Source organism: Leucoraja erinacea, unplaced genomic scaffold (genome assembly GCF_028641065.1).
Source record: "Leucoraja erinacea ecotype New England unplaced genomic scaffold, Leri_hhj_1 Leri_317S, whole genome shotgun sequence".
Lineage (NCBI taxonomy): Eukaryota > Metazoa > Chordata > Chondrichthyes > Rajiformes > Rajidae > Leucoraja > Leucoraja erinaceus.
The window spans coordinates 26,989-54,482 of NW_026576218.1; the positions used below are offsets into that span (position 1 = coordinate 26,989).

The 27,494-nt window shown below is 46.5% G+C and overlaps 1 protein-coding gene across 3 annotated transcripts in view; it reads right to left on the reverse strand.

Annotated features, from left to right (window-relative positions):
• Window positions 1–734: 734 nt before the first annotated feature.
• Window positions 735–27,494, reverse strand: part of LOC129693509 (afadin- and alpha-actinin-binding protein A-like) — a 54,069-nt gene continuing 27,309 nt past the window's right edge. The window contains exons 2-14 of one of the 3 annotated variants that reach the window (XM_055630320.1): window positions 26,217–26,354; window positions 20,575–20,726; window positions 17,180–17,380; window positions 16,666–16,776; window positions 15,230–15,365; window positions 12,418–12,493; window positions 11,815–11,992; window positions 10,502–10,652; window positions 9,435–9,562; window positions 7,213–7,386; window positions 4,639–4,756; window positions 2,634–2,790; window positions 735–1,541 (exon numbers count right to left, since the gene is read on the reverse strand). In XM_055630320.1, coding sequence (XP_055486295.1) covers window positions 1,328–1,541; window positions 2,634–2,790; window positions 4,639–4,756; window positions 7,213–7,386; window positions 9,435–9,562; window positions 10,502–10,652; window positions 11,815–11,992; window positions 12,418–12,493; window positions 15,230–15,365; window positions 16,666–16,776; window positions 17,180–17,380; window positions 20,575–20,726; window positions 26,217–26,265 — 1,845 coding nt within the window. In that variant the 5' untranslated portion in view covers window positions 26,266–26,354 and the 3' untranslated portion in view covers window positions 735–1,327. Of the gene's footprint in view, window positions 1,542–2,633; window positions 2,791–4,638; window positions 4,757–7,212; window positions 7,387–9,434; window positions 9,566–10,501; window positions 10,653–11,814; window positions 11,993–12,417; window positions 12,494–15,229; window positions 15,366–16,665; window positions 16,777–17,179; window positions 17,381–20,574; window positions 20,727–26,216; window positions 26,355–27,494 lie in introns of all 3 variants that reach the window. The other 2 variants (XM_055630321.1, XM_055630319.1) reach the window with 2 other exon arrangements.

Sequence of the window (27,494 nt, forward strand, 5' to 3'; positions counted from 1 at the left end):
ACTCAGGGAAGCCAATGCATGATGGTCTGTTTAAACCTTGTATAACCCAACCTCTATATCTTGCAAGGCACACAATCTTATATCTATCTATATATTACTAAAAGTCTCATCTTGACCACTTCCTGTTGCACTGTATATTGATTTTAGGAAAAACGCTGCCACTTACGGCTGTGATTTTTGGCCATCTTACTCAGAGTCCCCCTCCGCTGTGCAGGACAAGAGGATTTTGTCCTCAGCGGGTCAGGCAGCATCTGTGGAGAACATGGAATAGGTGACGTTTCGGGTGGGAGGGGGGAGGGACTATAAAACCCAGATGTGTGGGCGTGGCTCAGTCTCTGCAAGATGGGGGAGGGAGAGGTCACGACTCGCTGTCTTTAGTGGCCATGCACCCTGCTTGAAGTGGTATGCAACTACACTTGAATTTGGTGGCCTTGCACCCTGCTTGAAATGGAATTTCAAGGATTAGCTGTGAGTCAACTGCGAGCCCACAAGCCGTGAGTGAATGAGCTGCCAGCACAAGAGGCTTGAATGACTGAGCCGCCAGCCCAAGAATCCATTCGGCCCACAATGTCCATACTAGCCCTCTGGAAACCACGTGACGTTTCAGGTGAAGGAGTCTGTAAGATTTTACGATTCTTCCTTTGGTTCATAAGGCATTAACTTCTCAAAACACACTGAACCGGCAATGAACAAGTCTTTACAGCAGGGACTGAAGAACAACACAAAACCTTGAATTAACTTAAGGTGCACCTCCTGCAAACACATTTATTATTGTCCCATGTATCAAGGACTAAAAATTAATGTGTTACATTTAGAGCAGAACCTAACTAAATATATAATATAATTTTAAAAACCTCCTGATTAAACCTCTGTCAGAACAAGGACCCGGTAGAACCGTTGCTTGGAGTGGTCTGATGTGTGCTCGATTCATTCACACCACAAGTACATTAAATAAAATCATCCCAGCTTCTGTAGTGGCTCACATTACTTACATCAACAAATCAAAAGCAAAAAATCTTTTTTCTTTTTAAATTAAAAAAATTAATCTATGTAAAATCAGCAAGAGAAATCATCAAAAACAGATGCATTTAAAATGAGATAATTCAGACCCAATTTGTAATAAACCCTAGTGCACCATTGGAAAGCCAAAAAAAAAAGTCGTCTGGACTTCACAGTTACAATCTGGATAGTTTCCACTCAACATACAAAGTGCTGGCTGAAGTGACGTCAAATGTCAGTACGATGGGCTTGAATGCAAGTGCGTTATGCCGAGGCCTCTGTGTCGCATTACACAGTCCGGGGAACTAGTTTGTGCCATCCCCACCGATCAATTGAAGCCCAGTTCACTTGCAGATTGCAGAGAACTTTCGTCCGAGTCGCCTTCGTCCTGCGAATGTTTCCAAGACATGGAGCCATTAAAATGTGAGAGATCCAGGCCTGGCTTCAAGGTGCTCCTACACTTTGCATGTGAGATTCCATTGCTGTTTCTGTTCATCTCCGAACTCCCCAACGAACTTCCTCTTTTTGGTACATGTCTCGAGCTGAAAATAAAACAAACAAAATCAAAATGTCACTCTGAATTCAATTCACAAAATCATTAAATATCACTCGGAATCCAATTTTCAAAATCATTAAATGTCAATCTGAATTCAATTCACAAAATCAGTAAATGTCACTGAAATCAATTCACAAAATCAGTAAATGTCTGAAGTCAATTCATAAAATCAGTAAATGTCACTGAAATCAACACAAAATCAGTAAATCGCACTGAATTCTTCACAAAATCAGTAAATGTCACTGAATTCAATTCACAAAATCAGTACGTCTGAAATCAATTCACAAAATCTGTAAATGTCACTGAATTCAATTCACAAAAATCATTAAATGTCAATTTGAATTCAATTTAGGGGACAAAATGATCAGATTCATAAGACAGAGCGTTGGAGTAACTCAGCGGGTCAGGCAGCATCTGTGGAGAACATGGATAGGTGACGTTTCACAGAGTGCTGGAGTAACTCAGCGGGTCAGGCAGCATCTGAGGAGAACATGGATAGGTGACGTTTCACAGAGTGCTGGAGTAACTCAGCGGGTCAGGCAGCATCTCTGGAGAACATGGATAGGTGACGTTTCGCAGAGTGCTGGAGTAACTCAGCGGGGTAGGCAGCATCTGTGGAGAACATGGATAGGTGACGTTTCACATGGTGCTGGATTAACTCAGTGGGTCAGGCAGCATCTGTGGAGAACATGGATAGGTGACGTTTCACAGAGTGCTGGAGTAACTCAGTGGGTCAGGCAGCATCTGTGGAGAACATGGATAGGTGACGTTTCACAGAGTGCTGGAGTAACTCAGTGGGTCAGGCAACATCTGTGGGATAGAAGGGTCGCGATACGAAACATCACCTATTCCTTGCCTCCAGAGATGCTGTCTGACCTGAGTTACTCCAGCTTTTTGTGTCTATCTTGGGATCAAACCAGTATCTGCAGTTCCTTCCTGCACAAGGTATTTTCCTTGCGGTGTAAAACAAATTAACCACTCTTCCCACAACAACCAGGTAAGTTCCTAAACCTCACGCAGTGCTACCACCAGCAGCATTAAAGACACACAGGTGAAAACTTGCAGTGTTACTACCTACCTAGAGCCAGCAGTCAGACACTCTGTTGCAGCCGGTTCGGTGGAACTCTTTATTGGTGGGAATTTGGTATTTTTGGAAGGTTCGGGTGTACTATTAGGTCGGAGATAAGCGGGTTTATTTGGCTGTGGCTGGATCTTGTACTTCTCCTGCTCCGCACCTGGAAAATATTGAAGATATTGTTGTAATCAAGCACATGCAAGATATATCCTGAAAGGTGAAACTGCAGTTAAAAGGAAAAATAAAGTTGGGCAGCATGTTCATGCTTAATGAAGAAACAGAGTTGTACTATTTGCCAAGACATCATTCTGCCACGGTGGTGCAGTGCTAGAGTTGCTACCATATAGCGCCAGAGACCCGGGTTTGATCCTGACTACGGGTGCTGTCTGTACAGAGTTTGTACGTTCTCCCTGTGACCTGCGTGGGTTTTCTCCGGGACCTCCGGTATCCTCCCACACACCAATGACGTACAGGTTTGGAGGTCAATTAGCTTGCTATAATTGTAAATTGTCCCCAGTGTGTATAGGATAGTGTTAGGGTGCGGGGATCGCTGGTCAGCACGCACGCGGTGGGCTGTAGAGTCTGTTTCGAAGCTGGATCTATAAACTAAACATTGACTGTTGGCAGGATGTAGAACGTTGGGCACTGTAAAACAGCATCCAAGGTTAAATGCTATCTGTAATGAACAAGGACCCCTACAGCCCAGGAACAGGCCCTTCGGCCCACAAAGTCTGTGCCCAACCTGTTAATCTCCTCTGCCTGCACGTGATCCATATCCTCCATTCCCTGCAAATCCAAGCTTCTATCCAAAAGCTGCAAACTTCCAGGCATTCACTGGGTAAAAACATTGAATGTTCCCCCTCTCGCCTTGAAGCTCTGCCATCTTGCATTTGATTTTTCCATCCTGGGGCAACGGTTCTGACCGTTTACTCTCTCTACGCCTCTGGGAATTTTGCATACTTCCAACATCCCAGAGGAAATAATATTCAACTTTGTCCAGCCTCTCCCTGCAGCTAATACCCCAAGTCCAGGCATCATTCAACACAGACATCCACCACAGCATCCTTCACTGTGGTGGAAGGCAATACAGTTCACACAGACCTCCTCCTTCCTTGTTATCCCTGTAACTAATACCCCGAGTCCAGTAAACCACTATACTCTTAAACGCCGCGATCGTACCGTATTGTTAAGGGCCTGTCCAACGAGCTTGCGACTCCATGCGGCAAGCGCGACCAAACCAGAAGCGGGGGCCGCGCGGAGGTCGAGTGAGTGACATGAAGTTCGAGCGAAGTCTGCGGGAAGTTCGCACGTGACGTACGGCGTCGAGGTGGCTGAGGGCCTGCAGGCCGTTGCCGCGCGGAATTTTTGAACACTGTCAGTTTTTCGATGTCGAGACCAGCTCCGCACAATTCCATACGGCTCCGGCGATCGAAGTGGGACCGGCCCCGCGAGGCCGTACGGCTCAAGCGACCACGTTAGGTCGCGCTTGCCGCATGGTGTCGCATGCTCGTGGGACAGGCCCTTTATGCTAAGGGCTTTGAACATGGACTGAAATGGTCCCCAAGCATGTAGCTGTAAACTGTGGAGAACTAGCACAAGGCAATCAGACTGGACGGGAATGAGGGGGATAAAAAAACCTATCTCTCGACAGCCCAATAGGAGAACAATGAAGATAACAAGACCAGTAATAAACCAAATATAGACACAAAAAGCTGGAGTAACGCAGCGGGTCAGGCAGCAACTCTGGAGAGAAGGAATAGGTTATGTTTTGGGTCTGTACCCTACTTCAGACGGAGTGTCAGGAGACAGGGAAACAAACCCTTTCCCCTGACTCCCAGTCTGAAGAAGGACCTCTACCTGAAAGGTCACCTATTCCTTTTCTCCAGAGATACTGCCTGAGGCACTGCGTTACTCCAGCTTTTTGTGACAAAGACCAGTAATAAAGAGGAATGAACACAATCATAGTTGTCCATCAATTGTTTAACATCTCTTGCGTTATAAAACTTACCAATAGACAAGGCACTTTGTGGATTCATTATTTTTGGCCTTTTGCTCTCCCCAAACGGGGTCATGTTCAAGAACTGCTGCTTCAGCCACGTGGCTCGATCTTCTTCAAAAACCTGCCTCTGCAGACAGAAACGCAAAACGTCACAAATGGCATTTCCCTGTCTATCGGCACCGACTCCATCTACACCTCACGCTGCCTCGGCAAGGACCAGTCTCACCCCAGTCACTCCCTCTTCTCCCATCACCTCGCCTCCCATCCATCGCCTCCATCTACACCTCACGCTGCCTCGGCAAGGCCAGCAGCATCATCAACGACCAGTCTCACCCCGGTCACTCCCTCTTCTCCCCTCTCCCATCGGGCAAGAGGTACAGAAGTGTGAAAACGAACGCACACCTCCAGATTCAGGGACAGTTTCTTCCCGGCTGTTATCAGGCAACTGAACCGTCCTCTCACCAACTAGAGAGCGGCCCTGAGCCGTCTATATCACTGTAGACTCTCGGACTATCTTTAATCGGACCTTACTGGAATGTATCTTGCACAAAGCCATATTCTCTTTATCCTGTATCTGTACACTGTGGACAACTTGATATATTGTCTTTCTGCTGACTGGATAGCATGCAACAAATAAGCTTTTCACTGTACCTCGGTAATAAAGTGTCCCCTGTATTGGGCCTCACAATAAAGTGAGCAGCACTACCATTTACCATCTTTTATATAGAAGGATTTGGAAAGAAGAAATTTATGTTTAACCTTTTGCGGTTGGACAGGCTAGATGCAGGAAGATTGTTCCCGATGTTGGGGAAGACCAGAACAAGGGGTCACAGTTTAAGGATAAAGGGGAAATCTTTTAGGAACAAGACGAGAAAAACATTTTTCACACAGAGAGTGGTGAATCTCTGGAATTCTCTGCCACAGAATCTAGTTGAGGCCAGTTCATTGGCTATATTTAAGAGGGAGTTAGATGTGGCCCTTGTGGCTAAAGGGATCAGGGGGTATGGAGAGAAGGCAGGTACGGGATACTGAGTTGGATGATCAGCCATGATCATGTTGAATGGCGGTACAGGCTCGAAGGACCGAATGGCCTACTCCTGCACTTATTTTCTATGTTTCTATGTTTTCATGTTCCCACGTAAGTGGGAAGAAATATAATATTGCATCATGTAACATTTTTACACCAATCTTGTGAAGTTTCTCTGTACGATAACTGGGTTAATTCCCAAGTCTGGCGCCTTCAGGAGAATCCCAACCTGAAACACCGCCTGCCAGTCTGAAGTGTCCCAACCAGAAATACCATCTGACAATTCCCTCCACATGTGCTGCCTGACCCGCCGAGTTAAAGAATGATACAGTGTGGAAACAGGCCCTTGGGCCAACTCGTCCACACTGGCCAACAATGTCCCAGCTACACTAGTCCCATCTGTCCATGTTTGGTCCATATTCCTCCAAACCCGTCCCATCCATGTACCTGTCTAACTGTTTCTTTAATGTTGGGATAGTCCCAGCCTCAACTACCTCCTCTGGCAGCTCGTTCCATACACCCACCACCCTCTGGGTGGAAAAGGTACCCCTCAGATTCCAATTAAATCTTTTTCCCTTCACCTTGAACCCGTGTCCTCTGGTCCTTGATTGCCCTACTCTGGGCAAGAGACTCTGTGCATCCACCCGATCTCCTCTCATGATTTTATACACCTCTATAAGATCACCCACATCCTCCTGAGTTCCTCCAGCACTTTATGTTTTGCTCAAAGCCCCTGCATCTGAAATTACCTGTGTCCCCACTGGGCTGATTGTGGACTTTGGAAGGGGTAGGATAGGGACCCACAATCCCGTTTATATCAGCGGGACGATGGTGGAAAGGGTCAAGAACTTCAAATTGCTGGGCGTGCACATTTCCGAAGATCTTTCCTGGTCCCAGCACACTGATGCAGTTATAAAGAAGGCACATCAGCGCTCTCTACTTCCTGAGATGACTACAGAGAGTCGGTATGTCAAAGAGGACTCTCTCAAACTTCTACAGGTGCACAGTAGAGAGCATGCTGACCGGTTGCATCGTGACTTGGTTCGGCAAATTGAACGTCCAGGAGCAGAAAATGATGCAGAAAGTTGTGATCACTGCCCAGTCCATCATCACCTCTGACCTCCCCACCATCGAAGGGATCTATCGCAGTCGCTGCCTCAAAAAGGCAGCCAACATCATCAAGGACCCACACCATCCTGGCCACACACTCATCTCTCCGCTACCTTCAGGCAGAAGGTACAGGAGCCTGAAATCTGTTACATCCAGGTTTAGGAACAGCTTCTTCCCACAGCCATCAGGTTATTAAACTCGCCAACAAACAGACTCTGAGCTGTAACATTTTAAATTTCGTTGTACATGGTCCATGTTGCATTTTATCTACATATTTATGTGTATATTGAATTGAACTGAACTGTTCTGTATTTTTGCTTACATAATTCTGTTGTGCTGCAGCAAGCAAGAATGTCATTGTCCTATCTGGGACACATGACAATAAACCCTCTTGACTTGACTAATTGCATTCGACACAAAGAGTATAAAGGCAGTAAAATGTCTACCTCGTGGCCCAGCCGAATAGCTGCTTCGGTAAAGTGTCTTCTTTCCCTCTCAAAGTTTATCTTCTGGTCATTAAACAAGGTCCACTCTTCTTTCAGTCGTTCCTTCTCTTCCAGTAAGTAGCAGTCCCGCAGTAGTACGGCAGTTTCATCGTCACACTGCGTACTAAGCTGTTGCTTTGCAAACAGAGGCAAGAATAACGTGCACATTTGGAAAATGAATCGTCAAAAGCTCACCCCTGGTCCGTTGTGGAAGCAACATTTGACACCTCAACACTTTTTTGTAGAAAAGATCAAAATAATCCTAGGACAACTCAAAATCATCCAACCACAACCAGAGAGCGGTCCTGAACTACTACCGACCTCTTTGGTGACCATCGGACTATCCTTGACCGGACCTTGCTGGCTTTACCTTGCACTAAACGTTATTCCCTTACCACAGGCACAAAATGCTGGAGTAACTCAGGCAGTATCTCTGGAGACAAGGAATGGGTGACAGTTAGGGTCCAGACCCTTCTCGAGTCTGAAGAAGGGTCTTGGCCTGAAACGTCACCCATTCCTTCGATCCAGAGATGCTGCCTGTCCCGCTGAGTTACTCCAGCATTTTGTGTCTATCTTCGGTTTCAACCAGCATCTGCAGTTCCTTTCTACACATTATTCCCTTATCATACATCTATACACTGCAAATGTAATCATGTATTGTCTTTCTGATGACTGGTTAGCAAGCAACAAAAGCTTTTCACTGTACCTCGGTGGAAAGCTGTCAGCTATCTAACAATAAACTAAATCACAGGTAGTTTCTGCTGCAACAAGTTTCCATAATTGGCTCTAACACAATTGATGAATTAGGAATACTATATTACATTACAAGGGCCATTATAGTTCGTTATACTGCAATTTCGATCAGAAACTAGAGAACAGTTTGAAAATTACTTTGGAAATTGAGAAGCAGAAAAATAAAGATTGTAAGAATAAGGAACTGCAGATGCTGGTTTACAAAAAAAGACGTTAAGTGCTGGATGAACTCAGCCGGTCAGACAGCAACCCAGGAGAACATGGAACGGTGGCGTTTTGGTTTGGGACCCTTCTTTAGACTGACTGTTGGAGGTGGGGGAGGGGTAGGAATGCTGGAAGAGGGGGGGGAGGCAGTTCTATGTACGGCAGGTGATAGGTGAACACAGGTTGGGGGGTAATACGTTGGACAAAGGTCAGAGGTGAAAAGAGAGAAGGTGCGAGACAAAAGGTTTGATGAAATACAAATTGTGAAGCCAGAGGAAGGAATGTCGGTGGAGGGAGGGGGAGGGGAGGAAAGGCTGGAAGTGCAGGTGGGGCACAGGGGAGGGGGAGGAGGGATTGTTAAAACTGTTCATACCATGGAGTTAGATAGCTGACAGCTTTCCTTACTACAAATTGCAATGCCATTTGCAGTGAAGGCTTAGTTCATATGTTCATCACTTCTAGGAGCAGATTTAGGCCATTCGGCCCATCAAGTCTACTACGCCATTCAATCACGGCTGATCTATCTTTCCCTGTCAACCCCAGCCTTCTCCCCATAACCCCTGACACCCGCAGTGATCAAGAATCTGTCAATCTCCGCCATAAAAGATATAGAGGGATAGACAGAGTTGATGTGGACAAGCTTTTCCCTTTGAGAATAGGGAAGATTCAAACAAGAGGACATGACTTCAGAATTAAGGGACAGAAGTTTAGGGGTAACATGAGGGGGAACTTCTTTACGCAGAGAGTGGTGGCGGTGTGGAATGAGCTCCCAGTGGAAGTGGTGGAGGCAGGTTCATTGGTATCATTTAAAAATAAATTGGATAGGCATATGGATGAGAAGGGAATGGAGGGTTATGGTACGAGTGCAGGCAGGTGGGACTAAGGGGAACAAAATTTGTTCGGCACGGACTTGTAGGGCCGAGATGGCCTGTTTCCGTGCTGTAATTGTTATATGGTTATATGGTTATATGGTTAAAAATGCCCATTGACTTGGCCTCCACCGCCGTCTGTGGCAAAGAAATCCACAGATTCACCACCCTCTGATTCCTCCTCATCTCCTTTTTAAAGGTACGTTCTTTAATTCTGAGGCTGTGGCCTGTGGTCCTAGACTCTCCCACCCAGAGAAGTGGGAGAGTCTAGGACCACAGACTCCTCTCCACATCCACTCTGTCCAGGTCTGTCAGTAGTGGGTAAGTTTCAGTGTACGTGTGACAACACCAGCATACCTGCAACAGCTGCTGCTGCCCCTTGATCACATCTCGACACTGCCGGATTTCCATCTTCATCCTCTCCACTTCCTGCTCATGATCGTCCCTGCTGATCTCCTCGCTGTCCAGGAAGCCCGACGTCAAGGCTGCTGCAACCGGGAAGCTCAGCTCATCAACACTGCCCCGGATTGCCGGCTACCCCAACGTCCCACACAACCAGCCTCACACCCCCTCCCTTCACACCGCCCAGGGACCCAGACCATGGGCCCCCACCCAAAACATCGCCCCTCAACTCCCTCCACACATGCTGCCTGACCCGCTGAGTTACTCCAGCACTCTGTGAAACGTCACCTACCCATGTTCTGCACAGATGCTGCCTGACCCGCTGAGTTATGGTGCAGCAACATCTATGGAGCGAAGGAAATAGGCAACGTTTCGGGCCGAAACCCTTCTGGAAATAGGCAACGTTTCGGGCCGAAACCCGGAAGGGTTTCGACCCGAAACGTTACCTATTTCCTTAGCTCCATAGATGCTGCTGCACCCGCTGAGTTACTCCAGCACTCTGTGAAACGTCACCTATCCATGTTCTCCACAGATGCTGCCTGATCCGCTGAGTTACTCCAGCATTCTGTGAAACGTCACCTATCCATGTTCTCCACAGATGCTGCCTGACCCGCTGAGTTACTCCAGCACTCTGTGAAACGTCAGCTATCCATGTTCTCCACAGATGCTGCCTGACCCGCTGAGTTACTCCAGCACTCTGTGAAACGTCACCTATCCATGTTCTCCACAGATGCTGCCTGATCCGCTGAGTTACTCCAGCACTCTGTGAAACGTCACCTATCCATGTTCCCCACAGATGCTGCCTGACCCGCTGAGTTACTCCAGCATGTATCTACCTCAAGCATCTTAGCACAATTTGCACCTTACTTGCATTTTGGTTCTCTCCCCCCTCCCCCTTTTCAATTCTGTGAACTGTTGCTTTAGAATCTGTTATTATTGGTACGTTTCCCCAAGGCTGAGGGACTCCTGTGGCCATTCCCAAGTGGTGTTTGAAACAGGAAGCGGTCCAGAACTAGACTCACCTTGTGAGTCGAGCTTCTCCACGTGGCTCTTCAGCATTCTCCACTGTTGCCGGATGCTGTTGGTTAGTTGTTCCCGCACCTCCTCGCACGACAGCTCCAAGCCGTTTACTTTATTTGACTCACGGGAATCCTCCTCATTGTCCGACCCAACCTTGTCAAATCACAACCCAATCAAAACCGCCTCTCGGATGCCAGAAAGAATTTAGAATGTCGACACACACAGCTTCACAGAAAAATATCTTGTTTGTCACGGTGACATCGATAATGGCAACCTCCAATAAGCATAGAACATAAACCAGTACAGCCCACCATATCTCCTCTGCCTGACCTGACCTATCCCTCCGCAGTCATGTGCCTTTCTAAAAGCCTCAGAAACACACTGTTGTATCTGTTGCCATCCCACTGCCTGACTCTGCCACCACCCACTCCCTCTGACTATAAAAGGCACCCACCATTAAACCTCTCCTCTCAGTGTATTAAACTCTCTTGTCCTTAAGGGGTTGGACATTAAGGAAGATTGTTCCCGATGTTAGGGAAGTCCAGGACAAGGGGTCACAGCTTAAGGATAAAGGGGAAATCCTTTAAAACCGAGATGAGAAGAACTTTTTTCACACAGAGAGTGGTGAATCTCTGGAACTTGTCTAGTGAGCCATTTCCCTTGCCAGGGGGATGGGGTATAAGAAGCTTGTGGGATACTGAGTGTCCCCACTCTGCAGGCTCGACGCTTACTCCTGCACCAATGTTATCCTATGTCTGCCAGTTTGTGACTGTCCCCAGCCTCATCACCTCCAACATCTCAGAGAACATTTGAGGCAGGACATTCCTGCTATTGAGGGAGTGCAGCGTAGGTTCACAAGGTTAATTCCCGGGACTATCATATGCTGAGAGAATGGAGCGGCTGGGCTTGTACACTCTGGAGTTTAAAAGGATGAGAAGGGATCTTATTGGAACATATAAGATTATTAAGGGTTTGGTTACGCTAGAGGCAGGAAACATGTTCCTGATGTTGGGGAAGTCCAGAACCAGGGGCCACAGTTTAAGAATAAGGGGTATGGCATTAGAACAGAGACGAGGAAACACTTTTTCATACATAGATTTGTGAGTCTGTGGAATTCTCTGCCTCAGAGGGCGGTGGAGGCCTAGCAACAATTATAAATGACACGTGTGGGATTAAAGTTACACGAGTACAGCAAATGATTGGGTTGTTGGTGCACCAGTATTACGAAGCAATGGTAGAACAAGGGGAGTAAAAGTGTGATGATTTGAGAATAACACATCAACAACAACTGCATACCACTCACTGCCAGACTCACCAGACCACTGCTATCTTCCAACGGCTCTTTTGACCGTTGCTTTCTACGGTTCAGTACGGACATCATCTCTCTCTTCATCTGCTGGAGGACTTGTTTCAGTTCGATATTTTCCACCATCAGCTCTTTGTGATGCCTCTCGTAGTTATTGATGAGGGCTTTGTACATTTCCCCTTCATTCCTGCAGGTTTGGGGTGAGAAATGAGGATGGAGAAGACAGTCCAGGATAAGGAGTAAGCCATTTAGAACGGAGACGAGGAAACACCTTTTCTCACAGAGAGTTGTGAGTCTGTGGAATTCTCTGCCTCAGAGGGCGGTGGAGGCCGGTTCTCTGGATGCTTTCAAGAGAGAGCTGGATAGGGCTCTTAAAGATAGTGGAGTCAGGGGATATGGGGAGAAGGCAGGAACGGGGTACTGATTGGGGATGATCAGCCATGATCACATTGAATGGCGAACGGTGCTGGCTCGAAGGGCCGAATGGCCAACTCCTGCACCTATTGTCTATTGTCTATATCTATCACACTGTGAATTTGAAGAGGGAGATTATGACAATGTGTTTCCCGGGTCAAAAGAGAAGTGAAAGATCCTCGTTGAACGAGACCATACCTGGCTTCCGTTTTGCTGGTGCGCCAAGCACTCCGCCGCCCATCCGACCGCCCCACGTAATTAAGGATGTCAATACCTAATGCATGGACAAAGTGACCTGATGTAAACAACACATACCATGCTCATGTCTGGTTCATGGATCTATCTACAGCAGGTACTAGCATAACGTTAATAAAACATTTGGACAGGTGCATGGATAGGATAGGTTTAGAGGGATACGGGTCAAATGCAGGCAGATCATAGAGTGATACAGCGTGGAAACAGGCCCTTTGGCCCAACTTGCCCACACTGGCCAACATGCCCCAGTTACACTAGTCCCACCTGCCAGCGTTGGGTCCATATCCCTCCAAACATGTCCTATCCATGAACCTGTCTAACATTGCAATAGTCCCAGCCACAACTACCTCCTCTGCCACCCTCTGTGTGAAAAAGTTACCCCTCAGATTCCTATTAAATCTTTTCCCCTTCACAAACCTCTGACTTTTGGCCCTCAATTCCCCTACTCTGGGCAAGAGACTCAGTGCATCAACCCAATCCTCTCATGAGATCATAGTGTAAAGGAAAGTACATTTACCTTATACATACCGGGTTTATGGTTCCATCCATAGCAGGTACTATCACAACATTTACAAAACATTTGGACAGGTACATGGATAGGGATATGGGTCACATGCAGGCAGATGGGCCAAGTGTAGATGGGGCATGTTGGTCGGCATGGGCAGGTTGGGCCGAAGGGCCTGATTCCACACTGTGTTACTCTATGTGTTGACTGGATAACACACAAAGTTGTTCACCATATCTCACTACACATGGCCACAAACAACCAATACCGATTATGTGAATAAATAATGAATAATTTGTAAAGACTATAAGAGGGGTTGAGCTCGAGCTCTTCTCAGAGAAGGATCTCTTAAGGGGTTGGACAGGCTAGATGCAGGAAGATTGCTCCCGATGTTGGGGAAGTCCAGGACAAGGGGTCACAGCTTAAGGATAAGGGGGAAATCCTTTAAAACCGAGATGAGAAGAACTTTTTTTCACACAGAGAGTGGTGAATCTCTGGAACTCTCTGCCACAGAGGGTAGTCGAGGCCATTTCATTGGCTATATTTAAGAGGGAGTTAGATGTGGCCCTTGTGGCTAAGGGGATCAGAGGGTATGGAGAGAAGTCAGGTACGGGATACTGAGTTGGATGATCAGCCATGATCATATTGAATGGTGGTGCAGGCTCGAAGGGCCGAATGGCCTACTCCTGCACCTAATTTCTATGTTTCTATTGCAGTGCCATCTGACACAATCACTCCGAGTTTGATTTGATTGTATTTCTGTAATAGTATAGCTGGTCTGTTTGGAGAGCATGCAAAATAAAGCTTGTCATTTACCTCCGTACATGCGACAAAAATGACCAGGAACCTAACCTAAATTTGCTGAAGCGGTGAGGCAACACACAGAATTCAACAGGAACTCTCTCCACCCGCCCCAAACATGAAGGACAGGTCTACACTCCACACCAGGGTAGTTCCATCATTACTGGGGCTCAGGCTGAATAACACAAGGCTGAGTGTCGAGCACATGGTCTGGCATGGAGAGCACAGCTGTACAGCACAGGAACAGGACCTTCGGCCTACATGTAATCCATGTGCCTATCTATAAGCCTCTTAAACGACACTATCATATCTGCCTCCAACATCACACCTGGCAGCATGTTGCAGGCACCACCCACTGTGTCTTGCCCCTGCACATCTCCTTTAAACTCCTCCTCCTCCCCCCATCCCCTGTACTTGAAGCTAACATTTCCACCCTGGTATAAGGGTTCTGACTGTCCACCCTATCCACGTCTCTCAACGTTATAAACTTCCATTCTCAATGTCAGACGCTCCAGAGAAACCAATCCAAGCTTGTCCAGCCTCTCCCCACAATCCACGCACCAGGGGTGTACAACTGCACCCCTCCACATCCCCTCTGTAATGCACAACAGTGCAGCCTGTGAACAAACACTCCATCACTGACAGGTCTCCACTTTAGACTGGGCACGGGTGGAAGTTCCAGAGCTCACACAAAAAGCTGAAGTAACTCAGCGGGACAGGCAGCATCTCTGGAGAGAAGGAACGGGTGATGTCGCCCCGTCCCGCTGAGTGACTCCAGCTTTTTGTGTCCATCTTCAGTTTAAACCAGCATCTGCAGTTCCTTCCTACACATTTGTTGGAAGTTCCAGAGTTGTGTTGACAAACAGCAATTGGTTTTACTGCCACGATATCCGAGCCTGAACAAGTCAAACTCAACCCCTGCTGTATTACTGCTGACATACCAGAAGGGGGCAGTAAAAGCCAGAAAGATAAATTGCATCAGATGTATATTGGTGACAACAACAACATGAATACAACACTTCAAATGTATTGTGTGTGTTTTGTGGCGTTTTATTGGTATGGCTGTAGGGCAAATCAAATTCCTCGCATGTTGCAAAACAGACTTGGCTAGTAAAGTATGATTATGATCCCTATGGATATCAGCTTAAACTAAATAGTGAACACTAGCTCAACATTGTTACATTTCACCGTGACCTCCAGTTTACGAACAGCTCTTCGACACAAAACACTAACTAAATTATAAACTGTGGACTGATTTGAAAGACTTTCGATTTTTTGGCATGAGTAAAAGTTAGAAAATTAGGAAAAGTTACCCCTGGGATTATTTTTAAATCTTTTCCCCTTCACCTTGAACCTGTGTGGTGTGGTCCTCGATTGCCCTACTCTGGGCAAGAGACTCTGCGCATCTATTCCTCTGACGATTTTTTACATGTTTGCAGCATTACTTACACAGCTTCTTATCTTTCTTGTCCATGACCAGCTGGTGCAAGCGCTCTTTCAGTTTATTATATTCCCGCTCCTTTCTCTTCAAGTCATGATTGTACTGGGTTGCTCGACTTGCTATTATACTTTGTAATTTTTGTATCTGAAGAGAAACAAAACTCACGAGTAGTAACTTGCAACGGCAATGAGAAACAAAGAAAATTGTTAAGAATTCTATCGAGATAAAGAATCAGTACAGAACAAGCAGTTCACAGCACAAGTGGAAAGCTGGACAAGCCCACAAGGAGTAGTCGTGAGATCAAACTGTGGCATGTAGCTCGGCAAGCGGCAGACTGGAATGTGAGCCCACATCTTGCCACAAGCTCCAGCTTAATCAAGGCCCTGAATTCTTGCCATTGCATTGTTTCAGATTGAAGTACACGGGGATGGCGCAGCAGTGGTGTAGCGGCCTTACAGCATGCCAGAGACCCGGGTTTGTACGGAGTTTGTATGTTTTCCCTGTGGCTCCGTGGGTTTCCTCCGAGTGCTCCAGTTTCCTCCCACATCCAGAATACGTGAAGTTTTGCAGGTTAATCGACTTCTGCAAATTGTGTAGGGAAGAACCGTGTCGGGTCGATTGTGGGTCGGCACTGACTTAGTGGGCCGAAGGGCCCGTTTCCACGCTGTATCTCTAAACCAAACCAAACACAGAAACAGGTCCTTCAGCCACTGAGTCCATGCCGACCATCCATCACCCATTCACACTAGTACAGTTCGCACTATCGCATCCACTCTCCACACACGAGGACCAATTGACGAACAAGCCTGCACGTCTTTGGCACGTGGGGAGAAACTGGAGCACCTGGAGAAAACCCACACAGTCACAGGTGGAAGCTATACACTGGCAGTACCCAGGATCAAACCCGAGCCTGCGCCACTGTGCTGCCCTTTAGTTTTTCACACAGAGAGTGGTGAATCTCTGGAACTCTCTGCCGCAGAGGGTAGTCGAGGCCAGTTCATTGGCTATATTTAAGAAGGAGTTAGATGTGGCCCTTGTGGCTAAAGGGATCAGAGGGTATGGAGAGAAGGCAGGTACGGGATACTGAGTTGGATGATCAGCCATGAGTTGGATGATCAGTCTCGAAGGGCCGAATGGCCTACTCCTGCACCTAATTTCTATGTTTCTAAGTTGGCACACAACCAATCTGACACCAACATCATACACTGATTCCAGAAGATTCCTCAAATTGCAAAAGGATTCTGGATGCTATAAAGATGTTACTTAAAAGTAACATTTTACATCAAGTTTATATCGTGTCATGAAACACTGGGATTTTAACATGTTATATTATGGAGGTCACACAGAAACAAAGTACTCCAGCACTTTGAGTCCTTCAGAGAAAAAAGTGAATTGAGAAAGGCATTGAGTTTTATTTAGTAACAAACATCTCTTGCACAAATACCTCTTCCTTTTCGTTCTTCAGTAAACTATGTAAAGCTCTGTTCTTCAACTGCAGCTGCCTGTCCTTCTCCTGACATGACACAACCTCTCTCCGGGAAGACTCCAGTTGATCCTAAACAGATTGAATCAGGTTAAAAGGCATGACAACAATCACCATCGTTCATGGGGGGGAAGGAAAAGCTAGTTTACATCGAAGATAAGACACAAAATGGACACAGGACAGCTTTCGAGGGATTGGGGTCAAACATGGGCAGGTGGGGCTAGACTTCCCACTCAACCCCATTCACCTGCCTTCTCCCCATAACCTTGAACACCCAGAACCAAGAATATGGGGTGGGAGATTGCAACCTTCACGTAGTCCGCCCTGTTTCGACGAATGCAATCAACCCCGCCTGCACAATCAAATAGAACAAGTTGTCCACAAATATACCCACTGACTTGGCCCCCACAGCAGTCAGAGGCAATCCACAGGTTCACCACCCTCTGGCTAAAGAAGTCCCTCCCCATCTGTTTACCTTTAGTTTGACCTGGCTGTGGTACAGGTGGTCCATGTCACTGCTGGACCTCAGGTGTTGCGTCTCCATGTCCTCCAGAGTGCGGAGACTTTTGCGATGAAGTTGGAGGAGCTCATACGTGCCGTTCAAAATGACCACCAGGTTCAGCTCCTGCCGCGAGTCCTCCGTGTAAAACGAGGGGAATCCCAAGGTGGCGAGTTCCTAACGCAGCGAACAATGAGCATGTTAAGGCCACAAACCTCAAAGAAATGTCAACCAAGTAAGTAAACATGGAAACTGAACAAATCAGTCTATTAAATGCGCTGCAGGTAAGACTACAGGATGTTGTGAATTTATGGAATTCCCTGCCACAGAGGGCAATGGAGGCCAAATCACTGGATGGATTTAAGAGAGAGTTAGATGGAGCTCTAGGGGCTAGTGGAATCAAGGGATATGGGGAGAAGGCAGGCACGGGCTATTGATACGGGACGATCAGCCATGATCACAATAAATGGCGGTGCTGGCTCGAAGGGCCGAATGGCCTCCTCCTGCACCTATTTTCTCTGTTTCTATGCAACGACTGATACTAAAGGTGCAACTGCAGTAAAGCTGAAGGACAAACACAACTCCTCCCTGGGTTACAAATGCCCACCGTAGGGACATCCCTAGTGTATGGGGAATCTGCCGGGATGGATGAGTGTGGATTTACCAGCTGCTGCAGAGCAACTGGCATCCTCTGTCATACAGTCGCTCAGTCAAACCACAGGCCCTTCAGCCCATCTTCCCCATTCCCCATCTCAGCTAGTCCCATCTGCCCGCAAACAAATAACTGCAGAAAACATTCCCTCCAAACTATGAAAGCATCTGTGGTTGCAGAGTTTCCAACTTTGCTTTTTGTATTTTGCCAGCCTAGCAAACCATCCCACAGGTCTCAAATGCCCAGGAAATATTTCCTGCAACATACTCCCTTATACAGAGAGTAAAGAAAAAACACTGGAGAAAATCCGCTCTGTAGACAAGGCTAAAGGCCTCAAACATCACTCTCGCATCTGCCTCCACCCCCACCCCTGGCAGCGTATTTCAGGCACCCACCCACTCTGTGGAAAACAATATACCTGCCCCACCTCTCCTTTAACTTTGCCCCTCTCACCTTAAATAAGCCCTTCAGTCCTTGACATTTCCACACTAGGTGAAAGGTTCTGACTGTCTACCGTATGTGAAGAAAGTGAAGAAAGCGAAGAAAGCGAATGGCATGTTGGCCTTCATAACAAGAGGAGTTGAGTATAGGAGCAAAGAGGTCCTTCTACAGTTGTACAGGGCCCTAGTGAGACCACACCTGGAGTACTGTGTGCAGTTTTGCTCTCCAAATTTGAGGAAGAACATTCTTGCTTTTGAGGGAGTGAAGCGTAGGTTTACAAGATTAATTCCCAGGATGGCAGGACTGTCATATGTTGATAGAATGTAGAGGCTGGGCTTGTATACTCTGGAATTTAGAAGGTAGACAAAAAATGCTGGAGAAACTCAGCAGGTGAGGAAGCATCTATGGAGTGAAGGAAAGAGGCAACGTTTCGGGTCGAGACTCTTCTTCAGACTGATGTGAGGGTGGGGAGGGTGGCGGGAAGAAGAAAGGCAGAGGCGGAGACAGTGGGGTGAGGGAGAGCTGAGAAGGGGAGGGAGAAAGCAGGGACCTCCTGAAATTAGAGAATCAATATTCATACCACTGGGGTGTAAACTGCCTAAGTGAAATATGAGGTGCTGCTCCTCCAATTTACAGGAGTCCTCACTCTGGCCATGGAGGCCCAGGACAGAGAGGTCAGATTCGGAATGGGAGTGGGAGTTGAAGTGCTGAGCCACTGGGAGATCAGGTAGGTTAATGTGAACTGAGCGAAGGTGTTGGGTGAAGCTGGAGTTTAGAAGGATGAGAGGGAATCGTATTGAAACATATAAGATTATTAAGGGATTTGACACACTAGAGGCAGGAAACATGTTCCCAATGTTGGGGGAGTGCAGAATCAGGGGCCGCAGTTTATTAATAAGGGGTAGGCCATTTAGAACTGAGATGAGGAAAACCTTTTTCACCCAGAGAGTTGTGAATCTGTGGAATTCTCTGGATGCTTTCAAGAGAGAGTTAGATAGAGCTCTTAAAAATAGCAGAGTCAGGGGACATGGGGAGAAGGCAGGAACGGGGTACTGATTGGGGATGATCAGCCATGATCACATTGAATGGCGGTGCTGGCTCGTAGGGCCGAATGGCCTACTCCTGCACCAATTGTCTATTGTATCTAGACACGCTCAGACACATACTGGGATAGGTAAGGTTTGTACTGTAGGTACATGGGCCAGGAGTAGGCAAGTGAGGCTGGATTGGCCAAGCAACTTGGTGATCATGGGGGGCAGTGTTAGCTGTGTGGAGGATGCTAGGAGGCTGCAGGGTGACTTGGATAGGCTGGGTGAGTGGGCAAATGCATGGCAGATGCAGTATAATGTGGATAAATGTGAGGTTATCCACTTTGGTGACAAAAACAGGAAAGTAGACTATTATCTGAATGGTGGCCGATTATGAAAAGGGGAGATGCAACGAGACCTGGGTGTCATGGTACACCAGTCATTGAAAGTAGGCATGCAGGTGCAGCAGGCAGTGAAGAAAGCAAATGGTATGTTAGCTTTCATAGCAAAAGGATTTGAGTATAGGAGCAGGGAGGTCCTACTGCAGTTGTACAGGGTCTTGGTGAGACCACACCTGGAGTATTGTGTACAGTTTTGGTCTCCAAATCTGAGGAAAGACATTCTTGCTTTTGAGGGAGTACAGAGAAGGTTCACCAGACTGATTCCTGGGATGTCAGGACTTTCATATGAAGAAAGACTGGATAGACTCGGCTTGTACTCGCTAGAATTTAGAAGATTGAGGGGGATCTTATAGAAACGTACAAAATTCTTAGGGGGTTGGACAGGCTAGATGCAGGAAGTTTGTTCCTGATATTGGGGAAGTCCAGGACAAGGGGTCACAGTTTAAGGATAAAGGGAAAATACTTTAGGACCGAGATGAGAAAAACATTTTTCACACAGAGAGTGGTGAGTCTCTGGATCTCTCTGCCACAGAAGGTAGTTGAGGCCAGTTCATTGGCTATATTTAAGAGGGAGTTAGATGTGGCCCTTGCGGCTAAAGGGATCAGGGGGTATGGAGAGAAGGCAGGTACAGGATACTGAGTTGGATGATCAGCCATGATCATATTGAATGGCGGTGCAGGCTCGAAGGGCCGAATGGCCTACTCCTGCATCTATTTTCTATGTTTCTATGTTTCTATCATCAACGAGATGGGCTGAAGGGTCTCGTTCCTGTGCTGTATAACACTATGACACCATGACTTCATCATTTTCTCAACCAAGTGCAAGAGAGGAATCTGACAACAACGTGCCTGGTTGAGGTAAGCGATGCATTCTTGTACATTCTCATTCGTGCAAAACAAACTCAAATTATGACTGGTGTTTAGAGACAGTGATTCAACAAAGCTGTTGCAGGGAGACATTCTTGATCTGGATGTGCAGTGATAAATAAATTCCTTGCTATCTGTTGGAAAAGCAGAATCAAACAATTCAAATCAGTACAACCACACACGCATTTTGAAGCATTAATCTTGTCTAAAATACCTTTCAATATTTACAAAGTATTCATAATATTTCAGGACTTAACCACCACCAATACCTCAAATTGTAAGAGGCTGCTTAATCAACTAGAATCACATGACAGTTGATAAAGTTATGTTAGTCTACGTCCACTTTGAGAGAGATTGAGCAACTGTCCATATGGTGCCAGCACAATAACCTGGCCCTCAGCACCAGCAAAACCAAGGAACTGATTGTGGACTTTGGAAGGAGTAGGATGGGGACCTACAGTCCCGTTTATATCAACGGGTCAATGGTTGAAAGGGTCAAGAGCTTCAAATTCCTGAGCGTGCACATCTCTGAAGATCTTTCCTGGTTCGAGAACACTGATGCAATAATTATCAAGAAAGCACATCAGCGCCTCTACTTCCTGAGAAGATTACGGAGAGTCGGTTTGTCAAGGAGAACTCTCTCTAACTTCTACAGGTGCACAGTAGAGAGCATGATGACCGGTTGGATCATGGCTTGGTTCGGCAATTTGAGCGCCCTGGAGAGGAAAATACTACAAAAAGTAGTAAACACTGCCCAGTCCATCATCGGCTCTGACCTTCCTTCCATCAAGGGGATTTATCGAAGTCGCTGCCTCAAAAAGGCTGGCAGTATCATCAAAGACCCACACCATCCTGGCCACACACTCATCTCCCTGCTACCTTCAGGTAGAAGGTACAGGAGCCTGAAGACTGCAACAACCAGGTTCAGGAATAGCTACTTCCCCACAGCCATCAGGCTATTAAACCTGGCTCAGACAAAACTTTGAACATTAATAACCCATTATCTGTCATTTTGCACTTTATCAGTTTATTTATTCATGTGTTTTGTAGTCAATGTTTATTATATTCTGTGTGCTGAAGCAAAGCAAGAATGTCATTGTCCTATCAGAGACACATGACGATAAACTTGAACTTGAACTTGAAAAGTAGATTTCAAGAAGTTACTTGGGTAGACAAAAATGCTGGAGAAACTCAGCGGGTGAGGCAGCATCTATGGAGCAAATGAATGGGTGACGTTTCGGGTCGAGACCAAGGGTCTCCATAGATGCTGCCTCACCCGCTGAGTTTCTCCAGCATTTTTGTCCACCTTCTGTTTTTCCAGCATCTGCAGCATCTGCGCGGCCTGAGAACTTTGGACATTGCAGTCTTCGGGGAGGAAGCGGCCGCTTCAGTCCAAGCCACTGAACAATGTTCACCCGACGCCGATGATCCAGCTTCAGGGCCTGAAAACATCGAGTTGGCTGAGGAGGCCACATATAGACCCCGACCTCGGGTGGACTATGAGGGGGAGAACTGGGTATTTTTAGTGCCTTCCCTTACAGTGAATTCTGCTGTGGGGGGACGTTTCTTGTTGATTTCTATAGTGTACTGTTCTGTGTCTTTTTTCTTTTTCTTTTTTATTTTATATGGATTTATTGACATTTAATCTATTCAATTAGTTTAATCAATCTCTGTAAAGCACTTTGGTTCAAAGTGATTTTGTTTAAAAGTGCTATATAAATAAATATTACTATTCCTTCTCAAGAGGTTACTTACGTACAGGTTACATTATTTATCAAGTGCATTGGCAAAAGGGAAAAAATATTTTTGAGCCCAGAATTCACAATACATTAAAAGTTTCAAAAATCCACTGTTGACCATTTGGAAAACAAGAAGATTCATAGAAGGTAGAGCACAGGAACAGGCCCTTCAGCCCACAATGTCTGTGTCAAACATCATGCCAGGTTAAAGTCATCTCTGCCTGCACGTGATCCATCTCTCTCCATATTCCCTGCACAGCTTCTTACAAACTGCTACTATGAAAGTGGTAGCACCTGCAGCTGTTCGTTCTTCACCCTTTTTAAAATATTTATTTTTAGTTTGTTAATAGTTTTGTTCTGGAGGCCTTTTAGTCTTTTGTATGTGGGGGATTGGGGGGGCGGGGGGGCGGGGGAGGAGGAATCCGTTTTCTCCAGTCCCTACCTGGGCGAGGAAGTGTCCATCCTCTGAGCCGCATCTTCGCCCCCTCCTCGCGGCCTACCACCTGGATTGGCGCGGCCTTTCCTGCCGGAGACCGACCAGAGCTTCGAGCTGCAGCTTCAGCGGCGGTGCAGCACTGAGGTACCATCGCGGAGCTGACTTTAAACACTGCGGGGCCTGGGATCTTTCACCGAGATCGCCAGTGTTGGAGCTTCGACCGACGCGGCCTGTGGACTTTGGGAGCTGCTGCCTCCGGTAGCAAGCGGCCGTTTCGAAACTCCAAGCCGCTGAGACTGTTGTATTGTTGCCGGAGTTCCATCATTCCGGCCAGGGCTTGATGGAACTGGGAAATTCCATCAAGCCCAGTGGAATTTCTGGGCATGAATGAGAGGGAATGCCATTTGGAAAGTGGTGAAATCATTGGACAAAGTCAGCATGGATTCATGAAAGGTAAATCATGTCTGACGAATCTTATAGAATTTTTCGAGGATGTAACTAGTACAGTGGATAATGGAGAACCAGTGGATGTGTTATATCTGGACTTTCAGAAGGCTTTCGACAAGGTCCCACATAAGAGATTAGTATACAAACTTAAAGCACACGGTATTGGGGGTTCAGTATAAATGTGGATAGAGAACTGGCTGGCAAACAGGAAGCAAAGAGTAGGAGTAAACGGGCCCTTTTCACAATGGCAGGCAGTGACTAGTGGGGTACCGCAAGGCTCAGTGCTGGGACCCCAGCTATTTACAATATCTATTAATGATTTGGACGAGGGAATTGAATGCAACATCTCCAAGTTTGCGGATGACACGAAGCTGGGGGGCAGTGTTAGCTGTGTGGAGGATACTAGGAGGCTGCAAGGTGACTTGGGTAGGCTGGGTGAGTGGGCAAATGCATGGCAGATGCAGTATAATGTGGATAAATGTGAGGTTGTCCACTTTGGTGGCAAAAACAGGAAAGTAGACTATTATCTGAATGGTGGCCAATTAGGAAAAGGGGAGATGCAACAAGACCTGGGTGTCATGGTACACCAGTCATTGAAAGTAGGCATGCAGGTGCAGCAGGCAATGAAGAAAGCGAATGGTATGTTAGCATTCATAGCAAAAGGATTTGAGTATAGGAGCAGGGAGGTTCTACTGCAGTTGTACAGGGTCTTGGTGAGACCACACCTGGAGTATTGCGTACAGTTTTGGTCTCCTAATCTGAGGAAAGACATTCCTGCCATAGAGGGAGTACAGAGAAGGTTCACCAGACTGATTCCTGGGATATCAGGACTTTCATATGAAGAAAGACTTGATAGACTCAAAGGCTTGTACTCGTTAGAATTTGGAAGATTGAAGGGGGATCTCATAGAAACTTACAAAATTCTTAAGGGGTTGGACAGGAAGATTGTTCCCGAAGTTGGGGAAGTCCAGAACAAGGGCTCACACTTTACGGATAAGGGGGAAATCTTTTAGGACTGAGATGAGAAAAACATTTTTCACACAGAGAGTGGTGAATCTCTGGAATTCTCTGCCACAGAAGGTAGTTGAGGCCAGTTCATTGGCTATATTTAAGAGGGAGTTAGATGTGGCCCTTGTGGCTATAGGGATAGAAACATAGAAAACATAGAAAATAGGTGCAGGAGTAGGCCATGCGGCCCTTTGAGCCTGCAGCGCCATTCAATATGATCATGGCTGATCATCCAACTCAGTATCCTGTTCCTGCCTTCTCTCCATACCCCCTGATCCCTTTAGCCACAAGGGCCACATAGGGGATCAGGGGGTATGGAGAGAGGGCAGGTACAGGATACCGAGTTGGATGAGCAGCCATGATCATATTGAATGGCGGTGCAGGCTCGAAGGGCCGAATGGCCTACTCCTGCACCTATTTTCTATGTTTCTATGTTTACTGTCTATGTGGAGTCTGATTCCTCTCATATCTAAAAGACGTGCGGGTTTGCAGGTTAAATGCCTGCAGTAAATTGCCACGAGTGTGTGTGGGGGAGTGGATGGGAAAGTGGGCAAACATAGAAGATGTGGTTGATGGTGGTGGTGGACTCAGTGGGCTGATGTACCTGTTTCCATGCTGTATCTATAAACATTTACCACCAGCTTCTGCACCGATTACATCTATTATGAATTGGTCCATTTTATTCAATTCATTCACAGAATGTGGGCGTCATGGACAAAGACAACATTTATCGCCCATCAGTAATTACAAACTCAGTCCTTTCAGGAACAGTGGGCATTGAGCCTTGTGTAGGCTTCATTGAGTCAGAACAAGAGATTGCCTTTGTCACAAGAATATTGCTGGACCAGATGGGCTTAATTTAGTGACACACAACATTTTCATTCTAAAGTTATTTATTTACTTGAATTTAAATTACCCAAAGAAGTGATGCTGTCCAAACAGTCATCTGCAGATCAATATCCCTGCTTCTGGTTACTAGTTCACTATGTTAGAGAATCACCATCACGATGGTAACTAGATTACTGTGCCATTCCAGGAAAGGCCATTCTACCAGAGTGATCGGAAACACTGCGGTGGCATCACCGGCAGAGCTGCTGCCCTCAGCATCACACACCCAGGCTTAATCCTGACCTTGGGTGCTGAGCATGTGGAGTTTGCACGTTCTCCCTGCGACTGCGTGAGTTCCCTCCCACATCCCAAGGACTTCCAGGTTTGTATGTTTATTGTCGTCTGTAAATTGGCCCGAGTGTAAAGGGAGTGGGTGGGAAAGAAGGACAACATACAACTGGTGTGATCAATGGTTGGTGTGAACGTGAACTCATAGGGGCTGAAAGACCCGGCTCCAATCTGTGTCTTTCAATCAACTCTGTTCACAGAGAGTGGTGAATCTCTGGAACTCTCTGCCACAGAGGGTAGTTGAGGCCAGTTCATTGGCTATATTTAAGAGGGAGTTAGATGTGGCCCTTGTGGCTAAGGGGATCAGGGGGTATGGAGAGAAGGCAGGTACGGGATGCTGAGTTGGATGATCAGCCATGATCATATTGAATGGCGGTGCAGGATCGAAGGGCCGAATGGCCTACTCCTGCACCTAATTTCTATGTTTCTATGTTTCTAATTCAATACTGCACACATCATTTCCCTGAAGAGGACAGAGCATGTGCTGGAAGGAGAGCGAAACAACACGTGCATCATCTTTAAATTCACATCCATTTACTCACCAAGACGTTTGAATGATTTAATTGTAAAAGATGCTGGATAAAGATTCGTAACAAAGTACCGCTTTAAACCGCAGTCCTCATGGGGGAGACATATAGCTGTCTTTTATGCAGCACATTTCACTTCATCAAAGATCAGAAATACCCAGATTGTATGTCCGCCCTCAGCCCGTTACAAATCAACAGCAGCAATCTAGCAATTGAATTAGTCAAGCTATATCACCATATTGCTTTGTGCCATTTTAATAACCAACATGGGGAGAGTTAGTACGGACGTACCTGGTGTCGGTTCTGGAACAGGCATGATTTCCACTCTCCAATCTCCCATAGCCAACACGCAGACAGATTAAACAGCAACACCAGTGCAGCTGCCACACGTACAACTGACTGATGCAAGTGTCCCAATGCACGCAACACCTAAAAATAGACAGCAACACTGAAAATTAACATTCTCTAAAACAGCAGATTACATCAGCATGCAAGGCTTAGAGTCACTGACTTCTGAAGACATTTAGTGGGTGAGTTTTTATATAGTGGGGAGTTGACATTGAATTAATTGATAGGTAAAGCCAGGAATCATAGTCTGCTAGGTACGCATGTCAGAATAAAGATGTACAGTGGACAGGATGTTGAATACATCCTGCACAATTTAATGTGTAGGAAGGAACTGCAGATCCTGGTTTACACCAAAGATGGACACAAAATGCTGGAGTAACACAGCGGGTCAGGCAGCATCTGTGTAGACAAAGTTCTCTGCAGAGATGCTGCCTGTCCCGCTGAGTTACTCCTGCATTTTGTGTCCATCTTCTACACAATTTAATTTTCAACCTCGCCTTGTCCATGGAACACAAAATCAAGATGAAGGGAATTAGAACCAAATAAGCAAGAAGGGCCACCTATTTCTTTTCTCCATAGATGTTGTCTGACCTGCTGAGTTATTCCAGCTTTTTATGTCTATCTTAAGCAACAACGTCACTTGTTCCAAAGATACACAATCTTTGTTGCCTTAACTGTCTGCCTTGAAGAGCCAACTGGCCATTGTTCCAGGACTTGTTCCTACTTCAGAAAAATGGTGTGTGCAGTATTGAATTGAACAGAGTTGATTCGAGTCAGTCATAGAGTAATACAGTGTGTAATCAGGCCCTTCAGATTCAGATTCAGATTCAATTTTAATTGTCATTGTCATTGTCAGTGTACAGTACAGAGACAACGAAATGCATTAATAATCTTATTTATATAGAACATTTTCAGTCAACTTGCATTGACCCCAAAGTGCTTCACATAATTACATTACATTACACACAGGCAAAGGTGGGTGAAGTGTCTTGCCCCAAGGACACAACGACAGTATGCACTCCAAGCGGGATTCGAACCGGCTACCTTCCGGTCGCCAGCCGAACACTTAGCCCATTGTGCCATCTGTCGGCCCAACTCGCCCACACCGGCCAACAATGTCCCACCTACCCTAGTCCTACTTGGGTAGCTGGGACATTGTTGGCCAATGTGGGCGAGATTTTCACTCCTGAAAGATACAGCATGGAAACGGGTCCCTTAGCC